This window comes from Lampris incognitus, chromosome 2 (genome assembly GCF_029633865.1).
Source record: "Lampris incognitus isolate fLamInc1 chromosome 2, fLamInc1.hap2, whole genome shotgun sequence".
NCBI classification, from domain to species: domain Eukaryota; kingdom Metazoa; phylum Chordata; class Actinopteri; order Lampriformes; family Lampridae; genus Lampris; species Lampris incognitus.
In genome coordinates this window covers 71,776,937-71,799,216 of record NC_079212.1, presented here as the reverse complement: position 1 = coordinate 71,799,216, position 22,280 = coordinate 71,776,937, and the positions used below count along the sequence as shown (strand labels likewise).

The window sequence follows — 22,280 nt, the reverse complement described above, 5'->3', positions numbered from 1 at the left end:
TCTTATTCAAATGAGCCCGCCTGTGTTGTGTGTATGGAGAACACGGCACGAGTCACTAGATATTCCACGTGCAGTACGTGTTCCAATGGATTCATGCTGAATAAACAAAGAGAAGATCACCAGAGATCACCGCTAGAACCTCGCTAGAACCCCGCTAGAACGCAGCGGTCGAGGCTTCGCTGTCAAGAACAGCTCGAGTGTGTGTGTGTGTGTGTGTGTGTGTGTGTGTGTGTGTGTGTGTGTGTGTGTGTGTGTGTGTGTGTGTGTGTGTGTGTGTATGTGGTGTCCAGACACGTTTGCTGTACCGTTGTTTGAAGGCCCCAGTGACACATGTGACTCCGGCTCGGCAGGTCAGATATAGTTTATTAATGAACATGAAGCTAAATCCAGAGACTGGGGCAATATTGGAATGAATACTGAGGTCGGAGAGGAGAGAGGAGAGAGCGATGAGCGAGAGAGACCGAGAGAGAGAGAGAGAGAGACGAGAATGGAGGGGGCGAGGACGAGAGAGAGAGGAGAAGAGAGAGAGAGAGAGAGAGAGAGAGAGAGAGAGAGAGAGAGAGAGAGAGAGAGAGAGAGAGAGAGAGAAGAGAGAGAGAGGAAGAGAGAGAGAGAGAGAGAGAGAGAGAGAGAGAGAGAGAGAGAGAGAGAGAGAGAGAGAGAGAGAGAGAGAGAAGAGAAAGCGAGAGAAGAAGAGGAGGAGAGAGAGAGAGAGAAGGGGGGGTTGCAACGTCCATCTCTCCTTTCTTTCAAGACTCCTATCTCTCATTTGCTCTCACAGCCGTCCTGCTTGCACTTGTCTCTCTTTCATGACATGTCTCCTCTCATCTCTCCAGTTCTCTCTCACCCTCTCTCGCTCTCCCCCCTCTCTCTCCCTCTCTCTCTCCACCTCCTCTCTCCCTCTCTCTCTCACCCTCTCTCCCCTCTCTCTCCCTCCCCCTCCCCTCTCTCCCTCTCTATCTCCACCTCACCTCTCTCCTCTCCTCTCTCTCCCTGTCCCTCTCCCCCTCTCTCTCACCCCCTCCTTCTCCCCTCCCCCTCTCTCCTCCTCTTAACTGTCTCTTTCTCTCTCTCTCCCCCCCTCTATCTCTGCCCCCCCCCCAGCTCTCCCTCTCTGCCCCTCTCCCGTGCAGTATATCAGTGGAGTGTGGCCAACAGGTTTGACAGAAACTGAGCTCTTCAGGAAACGAGAGGCTTAAAGCTCATAAATTCCATGCTGGAGCGCTGTACAACCTGCAAATGTGCCTTCCGCTGATAAGAGAGCTCTTAATCCCTCTGTACTCCCGCTAAGTACACTGTTGCCCCTCTTCTACTATCTTTCCTTCAGTCTCCCTTATTCTCTCGTTTTGCCTTGCTCTCTATTACTGTCCTCCTTCTCGTCATGTCTCGTTTTATTGCATCAATTCTCTTTTCAATTCTTTGCCAGACAACTCTTTTTTCTTATTCGCGCTCCCTCCCTTCACCGGCTTCATGTCTCTCTCCTGGCAGGCCCATGTGTTTTGTGAAGCAGCTGGACGGTGCCACAATACGGGAGCTACAGGCCCAACATGGTTCCCACCACGCCCCGTGCCAACCTGGCCAAGGAGCTGGAGAAGTACTCCAAGGTGTCCTTCGATTATGCCAGCTTTGACGTTCAAGTGTTTGGAAAGCGCATGCTCGCTCCAAAGATGTCCACCAGCGAAACCTCACCCAAATCCCTCAAAAGTATGGCAGGAGCAGGAGGCACTATATGTGGTCTTTCTTTAGGGTCCCGTGTGCAGGAACTGTGCATTTTATTTTATTTTATTTTTTTTGCGTCTCCATTTGCAGCCAAGCCCGCGTCGTTCCCCCAAGTCATCGTCGCCAAGCCTGAGTCTCCACGCTTATGGGAAGAGCTCCTCTTCCTCCTCCTCGGCCTACGACTATTCCCATGATGCTGAAGCTGCTCACCATGGCCGCCACCGCCATCCTAAACTTGTCCACGCGCTGCTGGGAGAAACCCGAGAACCTCAGCACCAAGCAGCACCACAAAGTAAGCACCGGCCCACCTTCAGAGGAGCATTACATGGGGTTCATACCATGGCCACGAAGTGTACTGGCTTCTGATTGGCTGGAGGGTGTTCGTTAAAAATTGTATAACGTAGCAATCTATTCCATCGCCTACCAACACGGGGATCGCCGGTTCGAATCCCCGTGTTGCCTCCGGCTTGGTCGGGCGTCCCTACCGACACAGTTGGCCGTGTCTGCGGGTGGGAAGCCCGGATGTGGGTATGTGTCTTGGTCGCTGCAACTAGCGCCTCCTCTGGTCGGCCGGGGGCGCCTGTTCGTGGGGGAGGGGGAACTGGGGGGAATAGCGTGACCCTCTCACGCGCTACGTCCCCCTGGTTAAAACTCCTCACTGTCAGGTGAAAAGAAGCGGCTGTATTGGGAGGAGGCATGTGGTAGTCCGCAGCCCCTCCCCGGACCGGCAGAGGGGGTGGAGCAGGGACCGGGACGGGTCGGAAGAGTGGGGTAAATAAATCAGTGAACGCTATCATTGTGATTGTTTGTGAAGTGACCATGATATCAGCAGGTTAATACACTGCACTCCGCTAAGAGCCGGGTGCTTCTTTGCCTCTTCATCGTCATCATCATCATCATCACCATCAGTTCCGCAAATCTGTGGAATCCTGCTGGGGGTCCACACACCCTCCTCACAACGACCCAAGGGGTCGAAGTGGGGGTGCCGGTTTAGTCGCCGGCGACCCGACGGTTGCAGTTTAACGTCGTACCCGGGACCACTTCCTCGTGTGCGTTTTACGTAGACCTCGTGCTGGATTAGCCGGTCCACGTACATCCCTGCAGACAGTACACGCCTTGCGGGGATGAAACCCAGCCAAGCGAGGGGCGGTGATGGGGTTCTCGGGTTTGGATGGCGGAGGAAACAGGCAGCAGGGGCGGTGATGGGGTTCTCGGGTTTGGATGGCGGAGGAAACAGGCAGCAGGGGAGGTGATGGGGTTCTCGGGTTTGGATGGCGGAGGAAACAGGCAGCAGGGGCGGTGATGGGGTTCTCGGGTTTGGATGGCGGAGGAAACAGGCAGCAGGGGCGGTGATGGGGTTCTCGGGTTTGGATGGCGGAGGAAACAGGCAGCAGGGGAGGTGATGGGTTCTCGGGTTTGGATGGCGGAGGAAACAGGCAGCAGGGGCGGTGATGGGGTTCTCGGGTTTGGATGGCGGAGGAAACAGGCAGCAGGGGCGGTGATGGGGTTCTGGGGTTTTGATGGCGGAGGAAACAGGCAGCAGCAGCAGTCATCCAGTCCGGCAGGCCGTCTTCTACCGCGTGCTGCTTTGCGTCACACCCCCAGCAGACCGACACCCGACTCTGAGCAAAGCGTTTTATAATGAGGGAGAACCAACAGCAGCATCCTTCTTCAGACGCACCCCAGCGGGTCCCCGCGGTCCAGCAGCTCCACTCGGGGCTTTTTGTTATTCTAACTGTGCTGTCAATACACCAACATCCGCTCCTCCTCCTCCTCCTCCCGCTGCTGTTCTGGGAGACGCAGATTGTGTTATCTGATTGTAGCGCCGACTGAAACGTTGGAGGGCAACAGCTGGAGAGATGAGAGCAGATAGAGAGCACTGCAGGAGGCGACTCGAGTGACGACTCCGTGTCGAAGCCCACGATTTATTCTCCTCTCCGGTCCTCCTCTTCTCTCTTCTCTTCTCTCTCTTCTCTTCTCTTCTCTTCTCTTCTCTTCTCTTCTCTTCTCTTCTCTTCTCTCTCTCCTCCTCTCATCTCCTTCTCTCCTCTCCTCTCCTCTCCTCCTCTCTCCTCCTCTCCTCCTCTCATCTCCTTCTCCTCCTCTCCTCTCCTCTCCTCTCCTTCTCTCCTCCTCTCTCCTCATCTCCTGTTCTCCCATATCCTCTCCTCCTCTCCTCTCCTGTCCTGTCCTCTCCTCTATTTCTTCTCCTCTACTCTCCTTTCCTCCTCTCTTCTTCTCTCCTCTCTTCCGCTCCTCTCCTCTCCTCCTGTCCTGTCCTGTCTTGTCCTCTCCTTCTCTACTTCTCTCCTCCTCTCCTCTCCTCTCCTCTCCTGTCATCTTCTCTTCTCTTCTCTTCTCTTTTCTTCTCCTCCTTCTCTCCTTCTCTCCTCATCCTCTCCTCTCATTCTCTCCTCCTCTCTTCTCCTGTCCTCTCCTGTCCTCCTGTCCTGTCCTGTCCTCTCCTTCTCTCCTCTTCTCCTCTCCTGTCCTCTCCTGTCCTCCTCTCCTCCTCTCTTCTTCTCTCCTCTCTTCCGCTCCTCTCCTCTCCTCCTGTCCTGTCCTGTCCTGTCTTGTCCTTTCCTTCTCTACTTCTCTCCTCTCCTCCTCTCCTCTCCTCTCCTCTCCTGTCATCTTCTCTTCTCTTCTCTTCTCTTCTCTTCTCTTCTCTTCTCTTCTCTTCTCTTCTCTTCTCTTCTCTTCTCTTCTCTTCTCTTCTCTTCTCTTCTCTTCTCTTCTCTTCTCCTCCTTCTCTCCTTCTCTCCTCTTCTCCTCTCCTGTCCTCTCCTGTCCTCCTCTCCTCCTCTCCTGTCCTCTCCTCTACTGTCCTCTCCTCCCCTCCTCGCCTCTCCTCCTGTCCTGTCCTGTCCTGTCCTGTCCTCTTCTCCTCTCCTCTCCTCTCCTCTCCTCTCCTCTCCTCTCCTCTCCTGTCCTCTCCTCCTCTCCTCCTCTCCTGTCCTCTCCTCTACTGTCCTCTCCTCCCCTCCTCTCTTCCTCTCTCCTTCTACCCTCTCCTCTCCTCTTTTATTGGTCCTCAGCTCATTAAATGTGAGTGAATATATCAGGGGAGCATTGGCTTACAGGGACAGAATGGTATTGAAATGTAGTTGCATCACCTCCTCCCTTCCTCCTTCATCTTTTCATCCCTCCCACTTTTCATGTTGTGGCTGGATGGCTGACTGCCAGCTGCCTGCATTATTTTCGACCAGGTAGCCTTTTTATTATCTTCCGGATGGATCAGCCACCCTCTTCCTCCACCCACGCCACTCTTTCTTTCTTTTTTCTCCTCAATTGTATCCAGTCAGTTCCCCCATCCATCCGAGCCGTCCCGGTCGCTGCTCCACCCCCTCTGTCGGTCCGGGGAGGGCTGCAGACTACCACATGCCTCCTCCCATACATGTGGAGTCACCAGCCGCTTCTTTTCACCTGACAGTGAGGAGTTTCACCAGGGGGACGTAGCGCGTGGGAGGATCACGATATTCCCCCCAGTTCCCCCTCGAACAGGCGCCCCCCAACTGACCAGAGGAGGCGCTAGTGCAGCGACCGGGACACATACCCACATCCGGGTTTCCACCCACAGACACGGCCAATGTGTCTGTAGGGACGCCCGACCAAGCCGGAGGTAACACGGGGATTCGAACCCCCGATCTCCATGCTGGTGTGCAACGGAATAGAAATAGACCATTACATTACCTTCTTTCTTTCTTTCTTTCTTTCTTTCTTTCTTTCTTTCTTTCTTTCTTTCTTTCTTTCTTTCTTTCTTTCTTTCTTTCTTTCTTTCTTTCTTTCTTTCTCTTTCCCATACTCTGTTTCCCTCTCTTCACCTCCTGTACCTTGTGGCCTGTCTCTCTATAGCTTCTCCTCGTCCCCCCCCCCCCGCCTTCTTTTCACTGTCCGTGCACAGAAGGTGTGACTGGACCACCACTCCCCCCATATTGTGCTTTGTGAAGCTTTCTTTGGCTCTCGGGGTGACTGCTTCATCATGTTTCCACACCCCGGGATGGTTTCCGGGGGATGAAAGTGCAGATTAATGCTCCGGAAGGACGGCAGGGCACTGGTCCAGGAGCAGCGTTTAGTAGCTCGGCGTCACTGTGCAGATAAGCCGGGGAACTGATTTGGAATCGGACTCAAAGCTCGATTGAAGTGCATCACTGAGACACAGGAATACCGAGCTAATCAACCAGGGACGTTGTTGGGATCGGCTCTCGTGTCCTCCTCTCCCATCACGTGCTTTGATTTCTCTGGTCCTTGACCAGCCACTACAAATCCCATTTTAGATGAGCGCTGAGAACTTGGCCCCTCTCGCTCCTCTCCCTCTGTTCACTTGCCAATGCAATGGCAGGCAGCGGATGGGTGCAGCCCGCTGCTGGTCAGTGTGGTCAGCGCATTTTGAATGTTGTTACTGGACCGAGCAGGCAGGTTGTGCCTTAACTCCTGCATCACTCACTGGCAACTCATTTTGCACGTTTGTGCGACTGTGTTAACTACAAATTGGTTTGGCTTCTTATTTACACGAGGGATGCCAGGGTAGCAAATTTAGAAGAGGGTGGAGGTGGTTTGCCTCCTCTTGCAAGTGTAGAATATTATGCAAATCCGCTTGCCAAGTACAGATTTATAGAAGGATTTATCGGGACCACTTCCACCGTATAAACAATTTCCACCGTTGAACCAATCATACGCTGACCGCAGCTGTCAAGAGGTATGACGTCAGAAATACTGCATCAAGATGTCCTCAAGAGGGTAGTTAAAACCATCGTCGTCATCATCGTCGTTGTTGTCGTTATCATAATAATTTTTGTCACCATAGTCATCATCATCATCATCATACAGACCTTATTGTCATACAGATTGAGCAGTCTGAGAAAACTGTAGCAGTTATTTATACCCATATGTATTCTCCTAAAGGGTCATAATCCCCTCTACATTATCACATTAATCACGTCTCCATGGTCAGTTATTAACCCTGTCATTCCCTAGATCTCTCCATCCATCCATCCATCCATCCATCCATCCATTCTCCAAACCGCTTATGCTGCTCTCAGGGTCGCGGGGGTGCTGGAGCCTCTCCCAGATCCTCCTTGTTTGTTATAGCGTTTGGCATCACCCCAGTGACGCTTAAGACGTTAAAGGAGATTTCATAACCGACTTTTGGGCTTTGGGCTACATGTTGTAAGAAAAGCTGAGGACAAAATGTGACGTGACGTGACGTGACGTGACGTGACGTGACGTGACGCGATGCGATGCGATGCGATGCGATGTGATGTGATGTGACGTGATGTGATGCCCCCTCAATCCTGATAACAGAAATGGCCATGTTACCTTTGCAGGACATGGACATTGAGGTGGATGAAAATGGAACCCTAGACCTGAGCATGAAGAAGCCCATCAAACGGGAGGGCAGCCTGTCAGGCGCCAGCATCGGTGTTCGATCCCCAGACCCTTCATCCTCATCCTCTTCCTCGCTTCATCACGGTGGAAGCAGTGGGATGACATCGCCGCACCTCGGCCATGGCTACAAGCAGGAGGAGTGGGAGGGACCTCTGGACTACACCAAACCCAACCGCCAACGGGAGGAGGACCTGGATGAGGTCAGTCCAGTAACACTAAGCATAAATAAAATGTGCAGGCCTGGATGCAAATGGTTGGATTGCATTTACAGAAACGTAATTCATTGTCTTAGTGTAAATCGTAAATACAGAAACATCCATCATCCATCCATCCTGCTCGCAGGGATGCTGGAGCCTATTCCAGCAGTCATTGGGCGGCAGGCGGGGAGACACACACACATACATAATTTAGTACGGCCGAGTCACCTGACCTACATGTCTTTGGGAGGAAACCGGAGGAAACCCACGCAGAGAACATACAAACTCCACACTGAGGACGACCCGGGATGATCACCGAGGTTGGACTACCCTGGGGCTCGAACCCAGGACCTTCTTGCTGCGAGGCCACCACGCTAACCACTGAGCCACCGTGCCCATAGATATACATGCATGCATAAATCAACATACATTACACAAATATCAACAAAGAACTTGCCCCTTGACAGAGATTTCTTTTCATGTTGGTCTTACTTCTTTATCTTCCTCCTAATCACGTTCCCTCTTTCCATTATTCATTCATCCGGCTGGATTGAGACAGTTACTGTACAAGTTAAAGACATTGTTAACTGCATCGCAGGTGGTGTCAGGTGCATTGCACCATCCTAGCTTTGGCATATGGTAATTTTCACTCCTTTGAACTTTTTCAAAAGAAATACAAAGGACCTTGAATATTAATTTTTGATGAGGACACCCTCTGCATTTGGAAGCTCGACTTGTCTACAAAGAATAAGAAAAGAGATAAAAGTAGAGAACGCGCCACACAATACTTTTCAAAGTTCACATTCTGGAGTGTGCTGAACATGGAGGCCACAGGCCGGGGTGGGCACTGTGAGGACCAGACCAGTCCTCAAACCGCAACGCGCTGCACGATAAAGCACAGAGCTCACAAGCATCAGCAGCGGCCACGTTTACATGCACAGTGAAGTGCATGAGCTACGGTTACAGCCCGATTAGGCCCCGTAATTGGACTACTGTCGTTGTCCCAGTATACAAGAACCGGGGGAGACTCGATTTATTGACGGAAGTATGTCTGCCTCCGGTACGGTAGGTGGCGATATGCCCCCTTTGAGCTGGTTGCTATTGGATGAAAGACCGCCGAGGAAACTGTGGATCATGTGCAGAGTCCAGGCCAGCTCGGGGCCGATTGAAGCGTACCCATGCGGTAGAGACTAGTTCCCGTCGATGCAGAGAACGGTCAACTGAGCATGCGCAAGTACTCGTCGCCTCCGTTGTTTGGGTAGGTTAAGGTTAGGGTTAGGGCGGGGTTAGGGTTAAAGTTAGCTAATCAGACGCAGAGTAGGGGTGGGTCTTCCTAGAATCATAGCGCCTGAATGCTACGCGGGGCGTGTGGAGGCACGGTAGAGGCGTTTCGCGCATGCTCAGTTGACCGTTCTCTAGTCCATTTCCGTTCTCTGCATCGATGGGAACTAGCCTCTACCGTGTGCATGCCAGAGTAAATCCATCCTCAACCTCAGAGCCGGCCCAAGGCTTTATGAGGCCCTAAGCAGAATTTGATTTGTCCCCCCCCTCCCCCCGCTAAACCCATCTCCCACCACCGACTATATTATGTCCATGCTTGATCGTTACCACACCACTGACATGACTTCCCACTGTGCTGGAAAGTCTTAAAATAAACCAGCAGACAATGCATCTACTGAACAAGTTAACTACTTTAATCGCTTTTGAACTGTGCAAAAGTGCAGAACAGTAACAAAGAAATAAATTATTTTCTTAAATAAAATGCAAATGCAAAGACAGGCGATATTAAATAAATGAAATAGAAGCTTAAATAATGACATACAAAGAACACGAGGAACTTCTACCATCTAACACTATAACAATAAAGATTAAAGAATATGTAGCTGAATAAAACCTTTTTGGGAAAACTACGGCGTTCAAATGTGTGCTAATGGTTCAGAAAATATCCCAAAATAAAGTGCTTTAATTTATCGTTCTCCTTAAAATCGTCGTTTGATTAAACCGGTAGCATTAATTCGTCAGTCTGTTAACGACATGATATCAAAATATTGATTTTTTTGTTTTTTTGGTGATTACTACTGATATGATATATCACACACACACACACACACACACACACACACACAAAAACATGTATTATAACCGATTATTTTCTTGTCCGGTGCGAGATTCGATACGGGGAGTACTGCACCACAAGGCGACATCGCTAACCGCTCGGCTAAAGGGTCAGACCCATTAGCTATGGGCTAACGTGTATTATTAGTAGTTTACAGTATTTATCAACTGTCGTGTTTCATATTTCAAACGCTCTTGGGGGCCCCCTGCTGGCGCGGGGGCCCTAAGCGACTGCTTAGTTTGCTTAAGCCTTGGGCCGGCTCTGCCCGGCCGCATCATCCAGGTGTGTTAGTCCTCTATTTGTTTCCTTCCCTGTTCAGATGGAGCACACGGGCCAGTCTTTCGCCTCGTCTGACCCGGAGGACAGCGACATGATGCAGGAGTGTCTGGAGGAGAGAAAGTATCCGGGGGAGGTCACGTCCCCAAGTTTCAAAGTCAAGTTCCAGTCCAAGGACAGCAAGAAAGATCTGCTCTTGTAAGTGAATGGGAGGATGGACAAAGACATAAAAAGAACAACTGTCCATCAGGGCGTCCTGGTGGCGTAGCGGTCTATTCTTCTGCCCACCAACACGGGGATCGTCAGTTCGAATCCCCGTGTTACCTCCGGCTTGGTCGGGCGTCCCTACGGACACGATTGGCCATGTCTGCTGGTGGGATGTGGGTATGTGTCCTGGTCGCTGCACTAGCGCCTCCTCTGGTCGGTCGGGGTGCCTGTTCGGGGAAGGGGAGCTGGGGAACTGGGGGGGAATAGCGTGATCCTCCCACGCGCTACGTCCCCCTGGTGAAACTCCTCGCTGTCAGGTGAAAAGAAGCGGCTGGCGACTCCACATGTATGGGAGGAGGCATGTGGTAGTCTGCAGCCCTCCCCGGATCGGCAGAGGGGGTGGAGCAGAGACTGGGACGGCTTGCAAGCGTGGGGTAATTGGCCAAAAACAATTGGGGAGGGGGGGGGTCTAAAAAAGTAGTGTTTACTACTGTCATACTTTAAGGCCTTTTCACACAGTATCTGAATTTGTCGTACATGTTTCTTTTTTAATGGTGACCAAACAACTCGTAAAACAACTTTATTAGTTTATTGACACGTGTGGAAAAACAGAAAATCAAAGCTGTTCGGGAAGCATTTGTGACAGATGGTGTTTTCGTAGTTGCTGTGTTGATTTAAAGGACAAGACGTGAGGTTGTATTTATTTTTCAGTGTACAAAATCTTCAGATGTTAGATGTTAGATGTGTTGTATGGTTTGGAGACAGTGGCACTGATGAAAAGACAGGAGGTGGAGCTGGAGGTGGCAGAGATGAAGATGATAAGATTTTCATTGGGAGTGATGAAGAAGGACAGGATTAGGAACGAGTATATTAGAGGGACCGCTCAGGTTGGACGGTTTGGAGACAAAGCAAGAGAGACAAGATTGAGATGGTTTGGACATGTGTGGAGGAGAGATGCTGAGTATATTAGAAGAAGGATGCTGAATATGGAGCTGCCAGGGAAGAGGAGAAGAGGAAGGCCAGAGAGGAGGTTTATGGATGTGGCGAGGGAGGACATGCAGGTGGCTGGTGTGACAGAGGAAGATGCAGAAGACAGGAAGAGATGGAAACGGATGATCCGCTGTGGCGCCCCGTAAAGGGAGCCGCCGAAAGTAGCAGCAGCAGCAGCAGCAGCAGCAGCAGCAGCAGTAGTAGTAGTAGTAGAAGTAGTAGATGTTAGATGTTCAGATATTCGTAACCAGTTATTTCCTGTCTTCTGCAGGTGTCCCACTCCTGGTTGTGATGGCAGTGGCCACATTACAGGAAACTATGCATCCCATCGCAGGTACACACTACACCAGATTCACCACATCACCACAGATTCACCAAACTGGTACATACTAGTGGTGGTGTGTTCGTTGTATATAGAAAGTTTGATTCATTGAGACTATTCTGTTTGCCTCCTGCACTCCCCAGTCCATGTCAGGCGCACCACAACTACTCCACCTACTTTTTTTCTGTGATGCTGACCCGCCTGAGGCGATAATAAAGCATGAGCATTGGAACCGAAGTCGCAAAATGACTTTGATATGCATCAGTAATTTACGGTCTTCTTTGCCACCTGTCCTTTTCCTAAATGGCCTTGGTGCGCCTCGCATTCTTGATTTTCCCCTCACTCTCATCTTTCCCTTTTTTCTCCTTTTCAATCTGCTCACATTTGCTTACTTATTCCTCTTCTTCCTTTCCTTCCTTCCTCTCTCTCTCTCTCTCTCTCTCTCTCTCTCTCTCTCTCTCTCTCTCTCTCTCTCTCTCTCTCTCTCTCTCTCTCTCTCTCTCTCTCTCCCTCCCTCCCTCCCATCCCCTGTTCTCTCCCCCCCCCCTTCAGTCTATCTGGGTGTCCTCTTGCTGATAAGAGCCTTCGGTCCCTCATGGCGGCCCACACTGCTGAACTCAAGTATGTCTGCTCTACTACACCTGTACCGCCTATTCACCTGCCACTTCAGTGCACGGCTATGGGCACCAGCGAGCACCGGAGAGCCGCGTGCCGCTGATGTTTATATCCTGTTGCCACTAGCTACTGCCTACTGCTGCTGTGTCTGTCGCCACGTTTCCTCGGCCTCTCGTGCTGACTGCATTAACTCTCATTTTAATCCTTTACCGGGACAGAATTCCAACTAACACTCACAACACGTTTCCTCCTGTGACATTCCCTCTACAGACAGGCAGATAGTCACATGTACATACTGTGTATTTCAAAGCAATGTTCAGTTTTAAAAATGCGAATGAAGACATTTATTATCAACAGCTCCAGAATAGACTCGACACGAGCGGGAAGTGACCTTGAAGGCCTTTGCCGTTTCTGTGCCGTTCAGATCCAGCATTTACGGCCTCGCGCACAATGAGAACGAGCATCCCAGGAATAGATCATGTTTCACTGTACTCTGACTCAAAGCATCCAGTGCATCGGGGCATCCGGGTAGTTTGGCGGTCTGTTCCGTTGCGTACCAACACAGGGATCGCTAGTTTGAATCTCCGTGTTACCTCCGCTTGTTCGGTCCCTAAAGACACAATTGGCCGTGTCTCCGGGTGGGAAGCCGGATGTGGGTATGTATCCCGGTTGTTGCCACACTAGCGCCTCCTCTGGTCGGTTGGGGCACCTGTTCCGGGGAGTGGGGGGAGTGGGGGTAATAGCGCGATCCTCCCACGCATTACGTCCCCCTGGTGAAACTCCTCAATGTCAGGCGAAAAGAAGCGGCTGGTGACTCCACATGTATCGGAGGAGACATGTGGAAGTCTGAAGCCCTCCCCGGATTGGCAGAGGGAGTGGAGCAGCGACCGGGATGGCTCGGAAGAGTGGGGTAATTGGCCAAGTACAACTGGGGAGAAAAAGAGGGAAACCCCCCCAAACCCCCCCCCCCCCAAGAATAGACTTGATATGAGCGTGAAGTGACCTTGAAGGCCTTTGCTGTTTCTGTGCCGTTCAGTCCAGCGTTTACGGCCTCACGCACAAAGAGAACATTCACACAGTGCTTACATGAGGACTCTGCACTTCATGAACACAACAAGCTGCACTTTACTCTGACTCAAAACACCCAGCGACTCATGTGCTCTCCGTAGTCCGGCATTCAATGACAGACGTTGCTCTGTCGTCTCCTAGGTGTCCTACTCCGGGATGTGATGGCTCAGGTCACATCACAGGAAACTACGCCTCCCACAGAAGGTAACAAATCACAAAGGCACACACAAAACTGCATGCAAAAAGAAAAAAAATAGACACACACACACATGCACACACACTCAAACCATTATACAAATGCATACATGGCTAGAGAAGTCTAGAGACAGATTGTGCCAGTATCAGAAAGGGACCACACATTTCTGCACTTTTTCCATGGTACGATTTTTGGCCATGCCTTTGTCATTTTAAGTTTTTTACCTCCCTGTGGAATTGAAAAAAATAAATTACGTAGCTCCTCAACCTCTGCCTGTACACGTCCCTATAATGTTCCATCTCTCTGTCAAACAAACGACACCAGCAGCTCCAGATAAAGGTGACATCTTGTTAAAGCCTTTTTCCAACCTTGTGTTATCAACTCCGTACTTTCTGTTTTCAGTCTGTCTGGGTGCCCGCGTGCCAAGAAAAGTGGAATTAAAACAACTCCTACCAAGGACAACCAGGAGGACTCCGAGCTCTTAAAGTTCGTACTTCCCTGAAAGTCATAATATCTGCTTTTAGGGGGACTTGACTGTAAAAGCTAAATGCAGTAAAAGTGAAAGATGACAGTCACTCTGAATCACACTCAGAGGCAGTGACACGCCCCACAAAATCTGTCACCTACACACGGGAAATTACTATTACCTGCCGAAGCGGACGCCGTTCATTATAGTTCATGGTAGAGTATTGTAGCTTAGATTGCCAAGACATTGCAAATATGGACTTCATTTTGCAATTACACAAACTGATGTTGGGTCAGCAGCTGTTGATCATGGCCTGTGCAATACCTCAGTGTTTGTTTTGTGCCTGCTTGCTAGCTAGCTAGCTCTTGCCTCTGTAGTATTCTTCATTGCACAGTACAGTAATGTCAAACAAAGACTGATTTTGTAAAACGGACTTGGTCCAACAGAAATATTTTGTTGCACTATCGCTCTTGATCCCTCAAAGTAGCATGCATAACTTCAGCATTTATGATGATGTTCTCAATGTCCTCTACATTTCATACCGTATATGTTTCTATCCGGTCTTACCATTGCTCTGTCTGGTTCTCGATGCATCCATGTCTCTCTCTGCTAACACCTTTCCTCTTCCCTCCTTCCTCTCTCCCTCTTCACTGCTCCCTCGTTCTCTTTCTATCTTCTTTCTTCTTCTTTGTTGTTGCCACGTTTCCCTGTCCCCCCCAGCAGATGCCCCGTACCAGGCTGCGACAGCCTGGGCCACATCAGCGGGAAGTATGCCACCCATCGCAGTGCTTATGGCTGCCCACTGGCCGCCCGCAGGCAGAAGGAGGGCCTGCTGAATGGCACTCCTTTCAGCTGGAAGGCTTTCAAGACCGAGGGGCCCACCTGTCCCACCCCGGGCTGTGACGGCTCTGGACACGCCAACGGCAGTTTTCTCACACATCGCAGGTAGGTCTTGTGAACCTGGAATACATTTACCCCGTGAGGAGCAAATGTATTCAACTCAAGTCTTGAGCTGAGAAGTAAATGATAATAATAATAATAATAATACACGTTATTTGTGGGTGCATTTCAAAGCACTCAAGGACACCTTACAGAAGACAGTAAAAAACAATCAGCACTGCATCAGACAGCATAAAATCAGAACAAAGCAGGGTAGACAATAAAAAGTTAACACAACAGATAAGTATAAAATCATCATCTGCACAAAACTCAATGAGCCGTGGATCAGACTGAATATGCCAGTTTGAAAAGATGCATTTTGAGATGGGATTTGAAGGTTGAAAGAGAGTCAGTGTTGTGAATGTCTTGTGGGAGAGAGTTCCAAAGGTGGGGGGGGGGCAGAATGATTGAAGGCTCTGGACCCCATGGTAGTCCAGCAGGCCGATACTGTAGTGAGTTGGAAGGCAGAAGAGGATCTGAGAGTGTGGGAGGGCGTGCGGATATGAAGGAGTTCGGAAAGATATGAAGGAGCTAGGTTATTAAGGGCCTTAAAGGTGAGAAGCAGGACCTTGAAGTCAATACAGTATTTAACAGGGAGCCAATGAGTTGCTGAAGAACAGGAGTGATATGATCTATGGAAGGAGTTCTGGTAATGATACGGGCAACTGAATCCTGGACCAACTGAAGTTTATGAAGACACTTGAGAGGAAGACCAAAGAGGACAGAATTGCAGTAGTCAGTACGGGATGTAACCAGGGTGTGAATGATTATGGCGGTGCTGTTAGGTCTAAGTGATGGGTGAAGACGATTAATATGGCATAGGTGGAAGTATGCAGACTGAGTAACATTGTTGATGTGAGCCTCAAAAGATAATGTGCTGTCCAAAATGACACCCAGACCCTTAACGTGAGGTGATGGAGGAGCTATAGAATTGTCAATAGTTACAGAAAAACTATCAGGTTTAGCCAAAGTAGATTTAGTGCCTACTAAGAGGACCTCAGTTTTATCACTTTTAAGTTTGAGGAATTGGTATGAAAACCAGGATTTAATTTCTAGTATGCAGTCAGAAAGGGAAGTAGGTGGAAGAGTAGAGGTAGGCTTGGTGGATAGATAAAGCTGGGTGTCATCCGTGTAGCAGTGAAATTGAATGCCAAATTTCCTGAAAATGTGGCCAAGAGGTAATGGGTAAATAATAAATAGGAGGGGTCCCAATACAGAGCCCTGGGGAACACCGGTAGTAACAGGAAAGGACTGTGATCTCAATTTTTTAAGTTGGAGAAACTGAGTGTGGCCAGAAAGATATGATCTAAACCAGTCACGGGGGGTGCCAGTTATTCCCATGGGAGCTAATCTCTCTAGGAGGATGTTATGTGAGATGGGGTCAAAGGCTGCACTCATATCAAGAAGGAAAAGTATGGTTGAGAGCCCAGAGTCAGCTGCCATCAACAGATCAGTGCTTGGCATTCATGGTGTTGAAGTCCAACACATTCATTAAATGAGAAACAGTTATTCTAGCTGATAGCCTTAGTTCCGATCTCTCTGTTGTGATAGAGTGTAAAATTCAGTGTAAAAATCAACCTCTCTGTATCTAGTCTCTCAGAACTAACTACAGTATTTCAGACCGTATTCATACCTGTATATTGCCTCAGGGTAACTAGTAGTAACACTCTCTGTGTCACTCCTACCTTCAGCCTCTCAGGATGCCCAAGAGCTTCCTTTGCTAAGAAGAAGGCAAAGTTCCCTGCAGAAGATTACTTAAGTACCAAATTCAGAGCCAGTGATGGTAAGAGACCGTGGGAAAATGTATCAGCAGCTTGATGTGTTTGTATTGGCTTGTTTGTTTATTTTATTGTCTATTCTAAAGTAGCTCTCTCTGTGGTCCACCTCTGTAGTTCTGGATAATGATGAGGACATCAAGCAGCTCAACAAGGAGATTAATGACCTCAGCGAGTCTAACAATGAAATGGAAGCTGACATGGTCAATCTGCAGACTCAGGTGTGTGTTACTCTTTTTACCCTCAAACGATGGGTAGAACTTTAGATTTCATCTTGAGACAATGATAAAAACTAACACAAATCCAATTCTAATGACAATATATATATTTTCATACATTTATTCGTACATATATTATATTTCCAATATCAATTATTTGATCTGTGCAGAACAATTAATATGTGATGCCAGTAGCGGGTTTATCCACTAAATTTACATGTTAATTGTCCCCCATTATAGATGTCTCTGCACCCTTTGTCTATTCTTAGTTTGTACATAAGGGTTTTCCTAATTCAGAACTGTAATGTAGCTCTAGCTGTAGCTATCTGCAGTCATAGTCATAGTCATGCCATCTAAGTGTAGCTGCTGTGTGCTGCAGATCTCCTCCATGGAGAAGAATCTGAAGAACATTCAGCATGAGAACAAGATGATTGAAGAGCAGAACGAGGCTCTGTTTATGGAGCTGTCCGGTCTCAGCCACGCCCTGATCCGCAGCCTGGCCAATATACGCCTCCCTCATATGGTCAGTTGTTGTGTTTATAAGCACTAACCGAACATGCCAACACAGACAAACATGCATGCACACAGTGCTGAACTCACTCACATACACTCCTATACATCCAGTCTGATGATTTTGATATGTTAACCCTGTGATCACACCAAAAGCATCATGAGCAGCAGCGGTAGCAGAAGTCATTCATATTCAACAAGAGCTTGTGACGAAGAGCTGCTGATGTTGTAGCACCCAAAGTGTAGATATGGTGATGAGCTGAAGTTAACTTTATGCAAATCAGTGATGGTGCACTGATGCACCAACAAACTGCAGACAGGTATTTCTTCTTGCTGTAATGTCTCTACTACAAACTTGATAGGCTATTGCCTAGATAGCATCTGGATGTGGGTCACTTCAGGCAATGATGCGGCCTTGACAAAATGGATGTGAGCATGAAGTGGCCCACATGTATAATAGCAAATATGGCCCAAATATGCCAAATCAAATGTGGGCCTTTTTTGGCAAAGATGCGGTGCTCTGGGCAACATGTAATCTAGATGTGACCCTGAAGTGGCCCGTGTGGTAAATGGTGAATATGGCCCAGATATCACAAAACAAATATGGGCCACCTTGGGCAAATATGTGGCACATGCAGCATTGCTATGGCTTGGTCCTGGCCCAGATCTGGCAAACGGGAGTGGGCCACCCAAGTGCCATCATTCCATGCGGTATGTGGGACGGATGAAGTGTCAGGTGTGGGACAGGTCTGGGCCACAGCAATTTTGCTATCTGGGTACCCAGTGACCGCCAAGAGGCTAACAGCGAACAGCTAGCAACAAGAGCAACTGCTGTTAGCCGTCATGGTGCTTTTGGTGTGAGCACACGGTCATGTATATATGTGCTATAAGTGATTATTAGCTCTCAATCAGCGACAAAAAGATTAATCGTCATCGTATAGGGATCGATGAAGGCCATTTGTTTTCTTAGTAAAGACTGGTTGTTGTTTGCATCACAGCAGGAGCCGATCACCGAGCAGAACTTTGACAGCTATGTGAACACCCTGACCGACATGTACACTAACAAGGACTGTTTCCAAAGCCCGGAGAACAAGGCTCTCCTGGAGAGCATCAACAAGGCCGTGAAGGGCATCAAGGTCTGAGTGAGGTTGATGTCTCACACACACACACACACACACACACACACACACACACACACACACACACACACACACACACACACACACACACACACACACACACACACACACAAGAAAACAGGAGAAGTGGAACATGGGGTGTAAGATGGAGACGGGGGAGGACATTGAGAGACTTCAATATATTTAAAGAGAATTCAAACACAAAAAAATAATAAAGGGCATTCAGGTTTATCTAAATAAATGGCGACTTAAAAAAAAATCAACCCAGGGATCACCCTCTTTAAAGAAGACGACGGGAAGTGACGAGTGACCAAAACCCACACGATGCTGCTGCTGGGGTTGGACAGGAAAGGAGGAAGAGGAAGCAAGAACCAAATCACTTAAAGAGGAATGGATGGAACAAGAAGGTGACTGACACTATATATCTGAGGCACTTAATTTGCTCTATGTTTACTTGTTGTCTCTTCTGTGACCTTAGCCCTTTTCCTGGGGCAGTGGGGGTCTCACCGTTGCCCAGCGTATGCGAACGCTTTGTGCTTTAGTTCTGCTGAGAGGTGGAGGGACGGGGGACAGGGACGACGACGTCTCGTCAGAGGATCTGGCTCCTCGGGGTGAAGAGGACGCAGGCCAGTGAATTATATTTGTTACGCTCAAGGAAAGCTTGAACACAGTCGTCTCTGCTGGCCTGTGTCAGTTGCTGTCCACCAATATGGAAGCATACACTGAACATGTTTTCACCTTTACGTCACCTGGGTCCCTCCTCCAACACGTCAACACAGCGCTGTCCACCCACGTCAGTGTACATTTCCTTTCCAGCAAGTTCCAGCAAAACACTTCCGTTTCTCTTATGTTCTGCAAAGAAACAACAGGTTGCCGAGCGCCTCTCCGCCACCAGACGAGCAGTGCGAGGCGTGATGGAGCCTCTCCCCTTTCAGACTGACACATTAGAAGTAGTATGCACACATTTCTACTCCACTTAGTCATATCAATAGTATTTATCTACATAGAGATTGCACTTCATTTCAATTGATAGTTTTGTGGTACAATACCTATTGTTATATATGGATTATTTAAATTTGTGAACTCTTAAATTGTAATTTATTGCCATCATGTTGTCAATGTTTATTTATTTGAATCAATCTATTTATTACGTTTTATTTTGTAAAAGAAATAATGCATATCCACTGAAGTCCATGCTCAACGTGACTTCAGGAGTCTGTCGTCAATATTTTAAGAAGCTATATAGATAATTGACCACACTTATTTTCTTTGAATGCTTTTTAAGGACATTTTTAAGTGAAGATATTTTATAACTGACAAAGTTTTGATAATTGTAAAAAAAAAACCCAATTTTTTTTTTGGTTGTTTGTTTGTTTCTTGTTGATTCGTCCTTTGTGGTTTATGTTGTTTCTGTTGACGGTGCGTTCAGAAACCCACTGCTTAAAAAGAAAGAATTTATTATTTATCTTAAATGAAAGAAACTGACTTTGGTATGGTTGTATATTTATTTCGTTATTTATGTGCGTGATGTGAAGGCTGAGTCTGAGTAGTCTTAAAAAGTCATTGCTAATATTTCAGTGATAATGATAATAATAATAATAATAATAATAATAAAGCAGATGTCTATAAAAGTGTGTGAGTCCGTAGGCGTAGCTAGACGTACAGCCCATAGACACTGACACACCGGCGCGGACATCCCTGTCGTGTTCCACATCTGGCCTGTCTGTCAGCCGTCCTGCGGGGCTGCTGCCATCAGACCAAACAAGACCCAGAAAAACAAAGAGGCCATGAGTGAAAATTCAAAACCTTACCTCTCCCGAGCGCTTTGTAGCGGCCAACATTGGCCCCCCCCGCCCCCCCCCCCCAAAAGTCTGTAAAATCCCATAGATATTGTCGTAATGCCTTTTGATGACTTACATGTATCTCTCTTATCTGTTTTATTTGTGTTGGTTTCATGAGTAAATGGTACCTTTATGGAGCTGCTGCCCAGCAGTGTTCCAGGCTGGACGTACGGGCCTGAACACACACGTCCAACCCTCAAGGATACAATGGCCTCCTTTGACAAACTTATATCTAATGAGCATATACACCCTTGTAGCCTTACTGTAGATTTTAATTTTTTGATGCACAAAGTGCCACTAATAGACCCGCGCTTTCTTTCCTGATTCTTCGCATTCTGCAATGTAACTCTTGTGTGTGGTGTGAGGAAGACCACGGCTTCACATGAGTGCTGGTTGTTTCAGATGCCTTTATTTCTCAGCCAAGATGGCCATAATAAATACACTCTATATACATTCTGTATAAACTGAATTTAAAGATGCTCTCTCTCTCTCTATATATATATATATATATATATAGATACATATATATATATGAATATAAACATACGTATATTTTTCCAGTGTACTTGTTGACTTGCTCTTCTTCTTCTCTTGTATTCGCTTATCGGAGGATCACTAGTTGTATAGAAGAGATTCGGGGGGATGTTGTCATTGGGAAGCAGTTACACCCTATTAAATATCACCAAGACCTGCTCAACTGTGGCTTTACAAATACCATTCAGCCAAACTAAAGGCAAGTAGGCATTATTACTGATACGGTTCAATACTTTTGAGATGATTTTATAGGTTTCCTTTTTCTTTCTATGGATTTTTTTCTGTCCTCAATATGGAAATGTTAAAAGAAATACTACTGTATGTGTTGTACTACTGAATCTGAAAAATGACTGTCAGTTTGAAGCTAGATGGTTGGCTCTTTGTTCCTACATGTCATGTGAGTTGATGTACAGTAAAAGAAGATGCCTCTGGGTAATGTTCTGCACATAGTGTTTGGCTACATTGTGCAGTTGTTGTATTGTTATGGTAAGCCTGCCCATTGTGAGATGATGTGCTGATCAGAGACTCGGTGTGACACCTGCCTTTGAGTGACTGGTTGCGGCTATTCTCGTGTATAGTTAAATACCCTTTGTGTAACTCTGATGTCAAAGGCATGTTGTAAATGTGCTTTTAGCCAATGTAGAATGAAACTCCTTCGTGCACTTTCTGAATATTCATCGACAAAGCCAGCATTTGAATCTTGACTTGTAAAAACTTTACAGATCATGGCCAACAGCAAATAACATTTTATTCATCCCCGCTGGGGGGACTGTGACGACATGTGTTATTTATTTGACCTGTTGTTGATGTTCTTTGTAAAAGAAAAAAAAGTGTACATTATTTCCGATGTAGACGGTTCTTTGGTTCAGTGGTCGGTTCCTCGATTCAACCCCACGTTTGTCAAAGACTGTGGGTGTGCAGATGGGAAATGATACTCTTTTCCAAACGAAACACTTTGACCAAATCACAGGAAGTGGAGTTTGGTTCTCAGGTGAGCTGCAGAGGCCACAGCCTGTAGCTGGATGCATGTAAAACCTGCAGCTGGATGTACAGCCTGCAGCTGGATGCATGTAAAACCTGCAGCTGGATGCACAGCTTGCAGCTGGATGCATGTAAAACCTGCAGCTGGATGCACAGCTTGCAGCTGGATGCATGGACAACCTGCAGCTGGATGCACAGCTTGTAGCTGGATGCACCGCCTGCAGCTGGACGCACAGCCTGCAGCTGGATGCGTGCACAGCCTGCAGCTGGATGCACAGCCTGCTGGGAAAACTGCAAGGCTGCAGAGTGTGGGAGGGGGAGGGGAGACAGATTTGCCAGGCTGAACCATGTCCCCCTTGGTTTGCTACATAAATATGTGTCCATCACTCAGATGAATGTCAAAGACTTTTTTATGACTTGTAAGACCACCCGCTTCTCCTCTGTTTTCATGTCCTGGATGACCTTTCCTCAGGAAGGAGCTTTTGATGCCCTTGCTTGATTGATCAATGCAGTTAGTGTATTTTTCCTCTCATGAAATGCACAAACATCCCAATATTCTCAAACCTACTGGATATGGCAGGACACCTTTAGAACTTCCTGGGGAAATTTGTCGATTGCGATGCGTACCAAGATCCCAGGACGCACAACTTTTCCAAAATTGTCTTTTGAGAAGGTAAAGGCAACCTATGGTCCATTCTGTGCCCCCAAATAGTGTTGTTTTTTTCTTCTCCTTTGTTACTTAAAGGTACTGAGTGATGGCACGTAGCTGTTCTTTGGTTTTCT

The 22,280-nt window shown here is 47.9% G+C and overlaps 1 protein-coding gene across 1 annotated transcript; it reads left to right on the top strand.

The window, feature by feature from the left end:
• Window positions 1–1,492: 1,492 nt before the first annotated feature.
• Window positions 1,493–18,144, top strand: myt1b (myelin transcription factor 1b). The gene is given in 15 exon segments (XM_056274233.1): window positions 1,493–1,516; window positions 1,518–1,709; window positions 1,810–1,929; window positions 1,931–2,011; window positions 7,047–7,307; window positions 9,740–9,894; window positions 11,165–11,227; window positions 11,768–11,836; window positions 13,040–13,102; window positions 13,497–13,580; window positions 14,284–14,505; window positions 16,191–16,282; window positions 16,392–16,495; window positions 16,872–17,015; window positions 18,004–18,144. Coding segments are annotated over 15 exon segments (1,815 nt in total).
• The last annotated feature ends 4,136 nt before the right edge of the window (window positions 18,145–22,280 follow it).